Below are 14,939 nucleotides of genomic sequence, written 5' to 3'. Positions count from 1 at the left end.
CAGGTGGGAGAGGGAGAGGGTGGGATGATTTGGGAGAATGGCATTGAAATACGTATAATATCATATATGGAACGAGTCGCGAGTCCAGGTTCGATGCACGATACTGGATGCTTGGGGCTGGTGCACTGGGACGACCCAGAGGGATGGTATGGGGAGGAAGGAGGGAGGAGGGTTCAGGATGGGGAACACAGGTATACCTGTGGCGGATTCATTTCAATATTTGGCAAAACCAATACAATATTGTAAAGTTTAAAAATAAAATAAAATTTTAAAAATAAATAAATAAATAATAAAATAAAATACCCCAAGAAAAAAAGAAAATTATAGAACAATATCTTTTATGAAGACAGCCATAAAAAATTCTCAGAAAAATTTAGCAAACTCAATCTTAAAACATGTAAAAACAATTATATTGTGACCAAGTGAGATTTATTCCAAGAACGTAAGACTGACTTAGCATACAAAAATGAATCAAGCTTATAAACCGTATCAATAAAATAAAGGATAAAATCCACAAGATTATCTTAACAGATGCAGAAAAAAGCATTTGATAAAATCCAACCATTCCATGTTAAAAACACTCAAATTAGGAACAGAAGGCAACTTTCTCAAAATGATAAGGCCATCTATGAAAAACCCACAATTAACATCATATTCATGGCATCCGGTCCCACAACTTCATGACAGATAGTTGGGGAAACAGTGCAAACAGTGGCTGACTTTATTTTGGGGGGGCTCCAAAATCACTGCAGATGGTGACTGCAGCCATGAAATTAAAAACGCTTACTCCTTGTAAGGAAAGTTATGACCAGCCTACACAGCATATTAAAAAGCAGAGACATTACTTTGTCAACAAAGGTCTGTCTAGTCAAGGCTATGGTTTTTCCAGTAGTCATGTATAGATGTGAGAGTTGGACTATAAAGAAAGCCGAGTGCTGAAGAATTGATGCTTTTGAACTGTGGTGTTGGAGAAGACTCTTGAGAGTCCCTTGAACTGCAAGGAGATCCAACCAGTCCATCCTAAAGGAGATCAGTCTTGGGTGTTCACTGGAAGGACTGATGTTGAAGCTGAAACTCCAATACTTTGGCCACCGGACGCAAATAGCTGACTCATTTGAAAAGACCCTGATGCTGGGAAAGATTGAGGGTAGGAGGAGAAGGGGACCACAGAGGATGAGATGGTTGGATGGCATCACCAACTCAATGGACATGAGTTTGGGTAAACTCCGGGAGCTGTGATGGATAGGGAGGCCTAGCGTGCTGTTGTTCACGGGGTTGCAAAGAGTCAGACATGACTGAGCAACTGAACTGAATTGAACTTAATGGTAAAAAACTGAATGCTTTCCCCCTTAGGCAGAAAAAGCTAAGGATGTCCATTCTTGCCACTTCTGCTCAACACTGTATTGGAGGTTCTAGCCAGATCAATTAGGGGGGAAAAATAAAAGGAATTCAGATCAGAAAGGAAGAAGTAAAATTAACTTTATTAACAGATGACATGATCATATAGGTGAAAAATTCCAAAGAATCCATTTTAAAAATGAGAACTGGTGAATGAAGGATGCAGGTACAAGATCAATATAAAAATCAACTTTACTGCAAATACCCTGGTGGTCCGATTGTTAGGACTCAACACTCACTTCTGGGGCTGGGGTTCAAATCCTAGTTGGGAAACTCAGATCCCACAAGCTGCTGGTATTGCCAAAAAAAAAAAAAAAAATTTAATTTTATTTCTATACACTGCCAATGAACATTCTGTAAATGAAATTTTTAAAAAATACATTTATAATAGCATCAAACTAAATAAGCTAGGAATAGATTCAGCAAAAGAAGAAGTATATGACTTGTACACTGAAAATTGCAACACTGAAAGAAATTAAACAAGACCAAACAAATGGAAAGATAGACCGTGTTCACGGAACTGGAAGATGTAATAATGCTAAAATAGCAACAGTCCCCAAATTGATCTATCAATTCAAAGCAATCTTCTCCCCAAATTGATCTATCAATTCAAAGCAATCTTTATCAAAGTCTCAGCTGTCTTTCTGCAGAAGTTGAGAAAATAAACTGATTTTAAAAGACCAAAATAAATGGAAAATATATATCCATAGGTTAGAAGACTCTACATTAAGATGGCAATCCCCTCCCCACCAAAACTAACCTAAGAATCAATGCAACCCCAAACAAAATTCAAGTAAGCTTTTTAAAAGAAACTGATAAGCGGATTTTTAAAGGTCATTCAGGAAGGCAAAGGGCCTTTTATTCTGAAAAAGAATAAAGCTGGAAGACTAAAGATACCTGATTTTAAGACCTACTACAAAGTTACAATCAAGACAGTGTATATTGGCACTGGGCTTCTCAGGTGGCACTAGTGGCTAAGAACCTGCCTGCCAATGCAGGAGAGGTAAGAGACACGAGTTCGATCCCTCGGTTGAGAAGATCCCCTGGAGGAGGAAATGACAACCCACTCCAGTATTCTTGCCTGGAGGAACCCCATGGACAGAGGAGCCTGGTGGGATACAGTCCATAGGGTCGCAGAGTTGGACACAACTGAAGCAACTAAGCACTGACATACAGGCCAATGGAATGTAGCAGAAAGTTTGGAAATAAACTCATACAGTCAGTTGACTTTTGACAAAAATCAATTTTTTGCAAAAACAATTTTTTCACAAAAGGTGTGCAGATAATTCAATAGAAACAAGATAATCTTTTCAAAAAATGGTAGAGGAACTAACTGATAACTACAGAGGGAAAAGTCCCTGAACTTCACCTTGCATCATATATGAAAAATGACTCAAAATGTATTACAAAACTGAACAGAAATACTAAAACTATTTTATCTCTAGAAGCAAACAAAAGATAAAATCTTTATGATGTTGAGTTGGACAAAGATTTCTTAAACAGAACACCAAAAGTCAAAAACTACAGAAAAACAAAATAATAAAACGGACCTCATGAGGACTGAAAACTTTTGTTCTTTGAAAAACATGGTTAAGAAAACAAAACAGTAAGCAATAGACTGGGCACAAAATTTTGAGAAACACATACTTAAAAAGGCCTTATATCCAGACTACATAAGGACTCTAAAAGGCTCTGGTGGAGATTTCACACACCCAGAATTCAATAATATGAAGTCAAATAACATCTCTTCTCTACCTTTCTAGAAAGTGCTAAAAGATTTAAATGGATGACTCATACAAAAAAAAAAAAATACATGAATGGGCAAAAGCACAAGAAAAGATGCTGAACATCACTAACCATGAGGGAAATAAAAATTTAAACCACAATGAGATACCATTATCCACCCACTTAGAATGGCTAAATATTTTTAAAGACTGACAATACCAAGTGCTTGCAAAGATATGGAGCTATCAGAACTCTCTCATACTGCTGATGGGAATGTAAAACGGTATACTCATTTTGAAAAACCAAACAGCAATACTTCAGAAAGTAAAACATATATTTACTATACAATCCATCCATTCTAATTCTAGATAGCTGTCCAAGAAGAATGAACACATGCCCAAGAAAACTTATTCACAGCTATGGGTCAGCAATGGGGGATAAGAACAACATAAGGGATACCTGTGGTGATGAAACTGTTCTGTACTGTGACTGTATCAGTGTGACTACTTGGTTGTGATACTCTGCTTTAGTTTTGTAAAATGTTACCACTGCTATGTGAGATGATGGATGTTCAGTAAACTTATCATGATAATCATTTCATGGTGTATGTAAATCAAATCATTATGCTGTACACCCTAAACTTATTCAGTGTAGTATGTCAATTGTATCTCAATAAAACTGGAAGAAAAAAAAAAAAATGTTACCACTGAGGGAAAATGGGTAAACAGTATGCAGGATCTCTGGGTCATTTCATACCATTGCATGTGAATCTACAATTTCCTCATAATAAAAAGTTTAATTAAAAACATAACAAAACTCATTCACAGATGGAGCAGCATTACTTATAACAGCTCCAAAACAGAAGCAAATGGATCCTTCAACTGATGAATAGATAAACCAATGACAATGGATTACCATTTTCAGCAACTAAAGGGAACAAAATTATATATGCAACAACAAGGATGAATCTCAAAAGCACTGTGCTAACTGAAATAAATAAAACACCAAAACTAAATACTATGTAATTCTATTTACATGAACAGTAGTTAAAAAAAAAAAAAAAAACAGTAGGTCAGAAATTGCCAGGGGATGGGACTATGGGAAGCAGAGTACAAGGGACAGAAGGAAACCTTTTAGTGTGGAATTATATAGCTCCTTCTACAATTTGAATATGTCAGTTGTTACATGATCATGTACAATTATCAAAATTTACACTGTACACATAAAATTGGTGAAATCTGTGTTATTTAAATAATATTTTTAAACACAAAAAAGAGAAAAACATTAAGGCTTAGAAAATTAATACCTGTTAGCGTCTTTCCTGCATTCAAAGGAGGTGCAATGACTCTGAAAAGTTTCTGCATGAAAATTAATAGAATAATCATCTTTAAAAAAATATTTCAAAAAATTATTAAAATCTTATGCTATAATCGCCTTTCTCTGATTGAATTAGTCATTTGCTATTAAGATTAAATACAAAAACTTTTAATGTGGACATAAACTGTTTCAGTAGAATCACTAGGAAATAATCATTGTTGTCATATTCCTCACTGAAAGAAACCATTTAACAAATACCAGTTAGAAGAAAGTCTTTGTTGAGAACATTATTTCTAATATAAGCTATCCTCAGACTCCTAAAAGAGCTTTATTCTTTTAAAAATAGTAAGCAAATCAAAGGATTAGTAGCCCACCAAAACAATAAGATTACTGTAAGCTGAAAACATGTGAACAATCAGCAGCCACAGAAAAAGACATCGAAATGGAAGCAGAGCCTATGAAAATATAAGATTTTCTTGTATTTTCTTGTAGGCCAACTACGCTGGCCTTCCTGGGAGGGAGTTTACTGTTTTGGGAGAAGACAGGCCCTTAGCGCTGGGAAGTGGGGCAAATCCAACTATTCATTAGTATCCAAAAGCCCAATAAAGCTCTTCGTATTTTCCAAGGAAAACTAAATCCCTCCCCCCTCACATCCCAAGTTTCATTAAACTGGTAGATAAGCCTCTCCCTCTGGCTGTTTAGCGATTCACTCATTTCTGAGTTCTCCCAGTACAAGTGTGAAGAAACCTTGTCTTTTACTCTGTCAATCTGTTCACTGTCAGTTAATTCACAGTCTTCTCCCCACCATTCGGATTTCAGTTGGTAGAGGAAAAGTTTTCCCTCCCAACACAAGGCACTATTATGTTAGAAGCAGCCAAAACTAGAACTAAGGAAAGATTTCAGAGACTATGGTAATCATCTCAAGTATGATGACACTGTCTTTCATTCTAGAAAAACTAGAAAATTTCAAAAGGCAATACAGTTCCTTTTTTTTTTTAAGTTTTAGTTCACATTAGAGTACAGTTGATTTACAGTGTTGTGTTGAGGGAGGAAAGGAACAGACTGAGCTGACTCCATCTTGAAAAAGAAGGAAGCTCCATCTTGCACTTTCAGTGAGCTTTGGACTTATGTGCCTGGTAGCCAAGGGGATAACATACCTACGGCCAAACTGGCCTCTTGGACTGATAAACACCAGATTCCAAACCAAGAATTCCCGTTGCCAAAAAGAATGTAATAATCCCCTATGTAGTCAATCACCTTTGTAATCTTTATGACACCCACTGGTGTAGGCTACAATGTATAACTAGCCGACCCTTCTGATTATGAATCATGGCTGTAACCTGATTGTATCTCCCCTTAACACTTTCCAGTCTAGGTTTAAGGAATGTGGGGATGTGGGCTTGAGCAGTACACTTAAGGTATATAAGGTTTTCACAAAAGTCGGTCGGGGTCCTTGGCTAAGAGGAGACTCTGCCTTGGGCCCACTGGTGTAATAAACGGCACTCCACTGTCTGCACTGTCCTTCTGAGTGAGCTTGCTTCCCGGAACGCATGGCTACAACAGTGTTAGTTTCAGGTGTACAGCAAAGTGCTTTAGTTATACATATACACGTATCTATTCTTTTCAGATTCTTTTAATTTGGACCTCTTTAAACTGAAGTAACCAAACTTTAAACACTAAATAGTGATTTCTTTACAGGCAGAGAATTATAAAAGGGCAATTACAGGATGCCTCTAACTTCCCACTGCTAAAATCTCCAAATAACTATTTAACAACAAACACCAAGCTCCTGCTGAAAGTCATTAAACTTGAAAACTACTCAACAAAAAACAAGGCAACCTCAACAGTAAAGTGTTCCATCTGAGATGCATAGCTATAAATACAAACCAGATTCTGAGCAATAAAAAATCCACACAAAACAGAAACTTCAAAAGCAGCAATAACAAAACCCCACAACCATTTTTATCACAACATACAATGCATCAAATCAGAATCTGTTTGCAGGGATTATTTTGAGAGAAACTAGAAACTGCATTAATTATTTCTAATTGTGGTTTAATAGTGTAATTGTGGTTTAAAAATGGAGAACATTTTTGCATGCACAGAGGTCATGGACCTCACTGAAGAGGCAGCTGAGAGGTGTTCAAATTTGAAACACAGACAATCAAAATCAAAACCAGTGCGGGAAGGCTGTGGCACTCTTCTGGAAAATGACCAAGAGAAAAGAAGTACACAAAACTTAAGGAGTTATGAACTAAAGGGATATTCACCTTCCAAGTGAAAAGAAAACTGAAATATCATGGAATGACTGCTGACTTAAATAATACTGTAAATGCTTTCAGATGTTTATTAAATATGCAAAAATGCTGACTGGATGCCTTCCGGAGACGCCTGATCTTCTGACCCAGGTAATGCAGTTACTGTAATAACACGGTGGGCTGGCAGGGCACTGCATGTGTGCTAAGTCCCTTCGGTCATGTCTGACTCTTTGAGACTCTATGGACCGTAGCCCACCAGGCTCCTCTGTCCATGGGATTCTTCAGGCAAGAATACTGGAGTACGTTGCCATTTCCTCTTCCAGGGGATCTTCCTGACATACCCACAATCTATAACCCTTAATTCTGTCTTCAAATTTAAAGGAACTAACATGATGGAGACAGGTTTGTTTCTTTTAAAAATAAACCCAAAAGATTTTTAGGTGCTCTTTTCTAATGGTAAGGATAATAAGAAATTCTAATGAATGCTAGAAAATCCTGAAATGGGAAAAGCAACAAATTAGCTATTAATAAATAATGACCTCTCACCATTTTCAGGAGTTTCCCCTAGCAGAATACAGCTACAAAACAGCATTACTCAATCGTACCATTACTCCATATAGAGTAATAGAGTATTACTCTACTATAGAATTGAATAATTATTCATTATTAATAAATAATAATTAAATAATTATTCCATAGTATAGAATAAATTTCTTATAACTTTTGGAAAAGCTACAATAATATGAAAATCTTTTAGAAAAAAAACGTAGAGTCTCACAGGCTTTTATCTATTGTTCCCTGGGATTTAAACACCTACTTATGCAGATAAAAAGAATGAAATGGCATATACGTATATGAAGGTGTAAAATTATAAAGACTATCTAAAGTCCTGAACAACAATGGGTGCAAGTCTAATAAACCTACAAGACAATTTAAAGTGACTGGATGAAAACAAACTATTCAAAGCAAATGGAGAGAAGCGAAAAAACATTAATAGACAATATTAAATATGTGTACAAATTAGGAAGAATCTTACCTCCATTGGACTAATAAATTCATTCATGCCTCTGTTGTAGACATAGATCATAGCATCATATAGTCGATTTTCCCAACACATGAGAACTATCTGTAAAAAGGAAATGTTGCTTGGTCCATACAATTTAGTAAGTCTCACCAATTATTTTCCTCAAAGCTTTAATTATGGGGAAGATTTTGAATTCTCTTTCCTAATTTTTCTTATTCCTTCTCTGAAAAAAAAATCTGAAATTAAAGTACTCAAACACAATGCCAGGGTAAGAGCTGTTGTAGGTTCGATGTTACTTTAAATAGTATAATAGCTACTTTTAAACATCCTCCAATATATGATTTTATTTCTTCTCTATCCTCCCCCTTTCCATATCCATTCTACCTTTGGTCACTAGTTCTACAAATATTTACCAAACATTTATATTCAGATCCTCTCCTTGGCATTGGGATAATACATAAGACAAATCCAGATCTAGTCTCTACCCTGACAGTGCTTCCATTCATCCTGGACACTCACCAAAAGAAGGGACACAAAATGGTAAGTGAATTATGACTTGGGGAAGATACTCAATTATGCAAATAGTTCATTTACAAATGTGTAAGTCTATAAAGGAAACTGTCTTGGTCTGGAGTATTCAGAAGGTCATCCCTGAGGGAGCAATATTTAAGTTAGGACCTAACGGATACATGAAATTAAAAGACGCTTGCTTCTTGGAAGAAAAGCTATGACAAACCTAGGCAGCCTATTAAAAAGCAGAGACATTACTTTGTCGTCAAAGTTTCATATAGTCAAAGCTATGGTTTTTCCAGTAGTTACGTATGGATGTGAGAGCCGGACAATAAAAAAGGCTGAGTGCCAAAGAATTGATGCCTTCGAAATGTGGTCCTGGAGAAGACTTTTGAGAGTCCCTTGGACAGCAAGGAGATCAAACCAGTCAATCCTAAAGGAAACCAACCCTGAATATTCACTGGAAGGAGTGATGCTGAAGCTCCAATACTTTGGCCACCTGATGTGAAGAGCTAACTCAATGAAAAAGACCCCAATGCTGGGAAAGACTGAAGACTAGAGGAGAAGGGGCGACAGAGGATGAGACAGTTGGGTGGCATCACCAATTCAACAGACATAAGTATGAGCAAACTCTGGGAGATGGTAGAGCACAGAGAAGCCTGGAGTGCTGAAGTCCATGCGGTCGCAGAGTCAGACACGACTGAGTGACTGAACAAGAGATGCATGTATGTAAGCCAAAGGCAGAGGAGGAAACAAGGGGTTTTGCAGGCAGAAGGAGCAGAAAGGAGGAAAGGAGCTTGAAGTGGTTAAGGATGAAGAGAAATCAATTTGAGAAAATAGAAAGAGGAACAGAGATGACTTGAAGGATCAAGTTCAGTTGCTCAGTCGTGTTCAACTCTTTGCAACCCCATGGACTATAGCCTACCAGGCTCCTCTGTCTACGGAATTTTCCAGGCAACAACACTGGAGTGGGTTGTCATTTCCTCCTCCAGGGGATCTTCCTGACCCAGGAATTGAATCCATGTCTCCTGCATTGGCAGGTGGGTTTTTTTTTTTTAACCACTGAGTCACCTGCGAAGCTCTGACTTGAAGTATGTAGTACATCACACTCTGTTCCTATGAGAGCTAAATTATAGTAGTGAGTGACAGGAGAAGACTGAAGTAGAAGAGCAGAGGTCAAAAAAGGGGAAATGGTAAGGAACAGCCAAAGAGGTTCAGAGGGAAAATGGAAGTGAGGTGTCATGGGAGTTTTTCCAGACAAAGGCATGTTCTGGGTCCTCTTCTCCTCCTCTCAGCCAGTGTCAAGGTCATACATATCTTTATAGCTTCCCTAGCCTCCCCTCTGACCCACATATTCAACCACTGACTTGATATCGTCACCTAAATGTCTATGTCTAGTAGTATCTCAAAACTGCAAAATATACCTCCTGATTTTCTCTCCTACACTCAGATCTATCCCAGTCTTCTAATCTTCTTAAAGGAATTACTATCCACCTTGCTTCTCAAGCCAAAATATTAGGCAAGAGTCTTAAATTCTCTCCTTCCACACCTTCAGGTCTGATTCATCAGAAAATGAGTTCTACCTCCAAAATATACCCAAAGTCAAACCATCTCTCTTCACTTCACCACTACCATCTCTGGCCAGTATACCTCCTTTTGACTAGCTCTTAACCAATTTCCTTGCTTCTTCTCTACTTCTCTACTTCCCCATCTGTCATTCTGCTACCCATAAGCAAATCAGAGTAATCTCATTTAAAATCATTTGATGATTTCACATAACACTCAGAATAAAATAGAAAAATCTGTACCCTGCCCTGAAAGGGCTACCTCTCTTTTTCAATCAAGTTGTTTTTCCTTCATTTGTAACTTTAACACCGAAGGGCTTCCCCTGTGGCTCAATGATAAAGAATCTGACCACAATGCAGGAGATACAGGAGACTTGGGTTCAATTCCTGGGTCAGAAAGATCCCCTGAAGGAGGGCATGGCAACCCACTTCAGTATTCTTGCCTGGAGAATCCTATGGACAGAGGAGCCTGGTGGGCTACAGTCCATAGGGTCATAAAGAGTCAGACATGACTGAGTGACTAAGCATGTTAATACCCAAGGCATATCTTTTTTTTTTTGCTTTTTTGCTTTTTTGCATCAGCTGTTGCTTTTACCTGTAACAATCTTCTCCTCCAAGATCTTTGCATTACTAATTCCTCTTGCCATTCAGATTCCAGAATCAATCAGACTCAATGCTATTTTCTCAAGAAAGTTTTCTATAACAATCTAAGATAGTCTCTCATTCTCTCTACCTGTTTGACTTTTAACAGAACACTTGTCTTGGATATTTTTGGTTTATTTGTTTGTCTTTTACTGTCAAACTTTTTTTTTTGCTAATGTTGGCCTTATGAGCCTTGTCCACTAGGTTCATGAAAGCACACTCAGAGGCTTTCACTCAATAAATTCTTCTTGAATTAATGAATAAAAGCTGTTGAAGGAATTTGGGAAATACCATTTGATATAGTGGACATGGAGGTCATTACAGACTCTAGTGAAAGCAAAGTTGAAGAATTATTAAGATGTGAATGAAATGGAAGAAGCAATCTAAAAGATACTTTCAAAGTGTGGGAAACAAAGGAGAGAAAGAGCAGGGGAAGGAAGGAATCTGGCTGCAAGGGGGAAATTAGATGTGGTGGTAAGGCAAGAGGAAGAAGGGGAAGGTTTGATACAGAGAGAAAGGAATCTGAGGGGGAGATTGTTTAAACTGCTTTTTTAACATGAAAAAGAGTAGATATATTAACCCAGTTTCAGAGAAAAGCTAAAAATGTTGAAAGGAGAAGAAATTAGAAATTTCTCTTGTATCAGTGACAGGTAAATAAAGCTAGAAAGATAACATGCTCTCAAATCAATGGACCTAATGTCAGATGTGAAGATTATGCCAACTTACCCACGTGACAGAAAGGCATATATAGAAGAGGAACTGGTTTTTGCAAACTCACAGGCATTCATACAGAGCTTCCAGGAAGAAAACAATAATCATTTTTCAAAAACTTCATTTCCATGTGATTTTGCACATTAAAAAAAAAAATAACCTATTGGTCCTTCTAACTTTGCAAGTCACTCATATTTTAGATCATAGGGCTCAGCCCCTTGGTATCTTTGTGCCTTTGCTCATAATTGGACTAATGTGAAACTAAAGAGTTAGTGAAGTGTCCTAGGTCAGATACATATTTGCTCCTCAATTAAGGACTTAAAACTTGTTCTGGAGACCTCAGATATACTAAAAGCATTTTATCAAACAGCAGGTTGGCTAATCAAGCTAAAATGTCCAAAAATTTGCTTCTTATACTATGCTTTGTATTTCAAAACAATGTATGAAAGTTATCAACTCTGGACATATAAACTAACTTTTCAAAAAAATGGCTTCATACTCTCTAAAGTAAAAATATTCTATTATTCATGTGAAAGTACTTATAGTTGAAATTCATTTGCAGGATGAAAACTGTAGTAGTGAACAAACTGATGAAGGAGGATAAGCCAATAATCATTTACTGAGCAACTACCAAATATAAACTCTATGCTAAGAGGTCTGGGGGCTGTCAAAGAAACCAAAGGCTTGCAGGATTTTCTAATCTAGCTCTCAATAAAGAACACTTCAAAGAAATATACTGACAAATACAAGTTTATGAGACCTCTTATTACCAAAAAGTGCTCAAAAATAATTGGGGTTGATAGAGTGAGGCCCAATAAAATCAGATAAATATAATCAATAAAGGAATGATGTCTATTCCATAATTTAGTAGACTGCCTATAAACTCACCTGCTGAATATCTAGGCTGGTGATATCCATATGCACAATGAGGGCTTCCACATTTTCCATTAACTTTTTATCTTGGAAATGAACAATCAAGTCTTTCATCACCTGGGGTGTGATCCCCACCAATTTATCACTTAAAATATATGGTTCAAGGCACTCCAGAAACACTCCTTTGGCCACTGAATTTTCACTTAATTTGTCATACACCTGGCTAAATAAAAGATCCCTGTAACAGAATGGGGAAAAATACTTTTAGGAACATTCCAACCATCCATGAAATTCAGTCTACTAAGTATATCTCATCTTTCTCCTATTTCAACTTCCAAGTTTACTAAAAATAGTAACAATATTTGCATAGAGCTTTATGTTTAAAAAAATCTCATAATATATATACTATCCTAATTAATTTGCCCAATACTTTTTACAGATAAAAAAGTGTTGAGTAAGTTAAATAATTTGCTGGAAGTCAGTTAGCTAACAAGGGGATGGAGTCAGAATTTGAATCAGTCTTCAGGCCTAAACTCTGTGCTGAATCCCTTATGACACACTGCTTCTTAAAGACAATACCAATATGAGAGCAGGTAGTACAGAGACTATGATGAAACAGAAAAAAATTAGATGGACTATTCACAATTTATCCTTTCCTCTTTCCTGGTATCTAAATCTTCCCATCTGATCTGCATGGCCAATTTGCTTCTTTATCTAGTTCTTGCCCCTTGCTTCCCCAAAGGGTTCAGGTAGTGATAATCGAGAGAAAGGAAAAAGAAAATGTTCAATATTTTAAAAACATGGCTGAAAACTTTTATTGCAGAAATTAAAAAAAATGTAATTAATCAAATGCTGCCACACTCAATAGTTGTTTTATTTATTTCGATTTCTTCTGCAAAGAATAACTTTACTTCTTTTAAAGATTTCTTTTATGTGGACCATTTTTAAAGTCTTTATTGAATTTATTACAATATTGCGTCTGTTTATTTTTATTTATTATTGGATTTTTGACCAAGAGGCATCTTGGTCAAAGAGATGCGATCTCAGCTCCCTGATCAGGAACTGAACATGCATCCCCTGCACTGGAATGTGAAGTCTTAACCACTGAACCACCAGGGAAATCCCCAGAAATAATTTTAGAGTTATATTCATCATTGATATAATCTGAATTTTGTTTTATGCAATTATATGATAAGCATTATTCTAAGTTTCTGCTGCTGCTAAGTTGCTTCAGTCGTGTCCGACTCTGTGTGACCCCATGGACTGCAGCCTACCAGGCTTCTCTGTCCCTGGGATTCTCCAGGCAAGAACACTGGAGTGGGTTGCCATTTCCTTCTCCAATGCATGAAAGTGGAAAGTGAAAGTGAAGTTGCTCAGTTGTGTCCGACTCTTAGCAACCCCAAGGACTGCAGCCCACCAGGCTCCTCCATCCATGGGATTTTCCAGGCAACAGTACTGGAGTGGGATGCCATTGCCTTCTCCCTCTAAGCTTCTAGTCACTCTTTAAAATTATCATTTTGTCTAACTTATGTGTCAATATGCCAAAACATCAGAATTTATTTAGCTATTCCTGTAGGATAACACTTATTTCTACTATTTCACTATTATGAGTAAGTGAACAACTCCTTACGTAGTCTTTCCATTTGGGGTACTTATTAATAATTCCTTAGTCATTCTACTTTTAGAAATTTATTTAAAGTCAAAAGATACAAAAAAAAAAAAAAAGTGTGGCATTTAAATGGTGCTAGGAAAACTGGACACCTAAGTGTAAAAGAATGAGATTTGAACACTTCTAACACCATACACAAAAATAAACTCAAAATGGATTAAAAACTTAAATGTAAGGCCAGAAACTATAAAGCTCTTAGAGGAAAACATAGGCTGTACACACTTTGACCTAAATAACAGCAAGATTCTCTCTGACCCACCTACTAGACTAATGGAAATAAAAACCAAAACAAACAAATGGGACCTAAAAAAACCTAAAAGCTTTTGCACAGCAAAGGAAACTATAAACAAGGTGTAAAGACAACCCTTAGAATGGGAGAAAATAATTGCAAATGAAGCAACTGATAAAGAGTTAATCTCCAAAATATGTAAGTAGTCATATAGCTCAGTATCAGAAAAACAAACAACCCAATCAAATTAAGGGCAGAAGACCAATAAATACATTTCTCCAAAGAAGACATAAAGATGGCCAATAAACACATGAAAAGATGCTCAATACTGCTCATTATTAGAGAAACGCAAACCAAAACTACAATGAGGTACCATCTCACACCAGTCAGAATGGCCATCATCAAAAAATTTACAAATAAATGCTGGAGAGGATGTGGAGAAAAGGGAACCCTCCTGCACTGCTGATGGGAATGTAAACTGATACAGTCATTAAGGAAAACAGTATGAAGACTCCTTTAGAAACGAAGAATAAATCTACCATATGACCCAACAGTGCCAGTACTGGGCATATACCCTAAGAAAACCACAATTCAAAAAGACACATATACCCAATGATCACTGCAGCAACATCTTCAATAGCCAGGACACGGAAGCAACCCAGATGTCCATCAACAGATGAATGGATAATGAAGTTGTGGTACATTTAAACAATGGAATATTACTCAGCCATAAAAAGGAATGAATTTGAGTCAGTTGTAGAGAGGTGGATGAACCTAGAGTTTCTTATATAGAGTGAAGTGAGTCAGAAAGAGAAAAACAAGTATTGTATATTCACACACACACATATATATGGAATCTAGAAAAATAATACACTGATGAACCTAGTAGAGAACAGACCTGTTGACGGGAAGGTGGGGGAAGGTGAGAGTGGGGCAAATTGAGAAAACAGCACTGACATACATAGACTATCATGTGTAAAACAGATAGTGGAAGTTGCTAAATAATACAGGGAGCCCA

The 14,939-nt window shown here is 36.9% G+C and overlaps 1 protein-coding gene across 4 annotated transcripts in view; it reads right to left on the bottom strand.

The window, feature by feature from the left end:
- VPS8 (vacuolar protein sorting 8 homolog (S. cerevisiae)) overlaps window positions 1–14,939 on the bottom strand; it is a 302,860-nt gene that overhangs the window by 197,145 nt on the left and 90,776 nt on the right. For all 4 annotated transcript variants that reach the window (XM_010853860.1, XM_010853862.1, XM_010853861.1 and 1 more), the window contains 3 exons: window positions 12,039–12,261; window positions 7,735–7,824; window positions 4,430–4,481 (listed from right to left, as the gene is read on the bottom strand). In XM_010853860.1, the coding sequence (XP_010852162.1) occupies window positions 4,430–4,481; window positions 7,735–7,824; window positions 12,039–12,261 (365 nt within the window). The remainder of the gene's footprint in view (window positions 1–4,429; window positions 4,482–7,734; window positions 7,825–12,038; window positions 12,262–14,939) is intronic.

Source organism: Bison bison, unplaced genomic scaffold, assembly GCF_000754665.1.
Source record: "Bison bison bison isolate TAMUID 2011002044 unplaced genomic scaffold, Bison_UMD1.0 scf7180017864333, whole genome shotgun sequence".
Classification (NCBI taxonomy): domain Eukaryota; kingdom Metazoa; phylum Chordata; class Mammalia; order Artiodactyla; family Bovidae; genus Bison; species Bison bison.
Note: the sequence above shows the minus strand (reverse complement) of the source record. Positions and strands in the feature narration are given on the sequence as shown.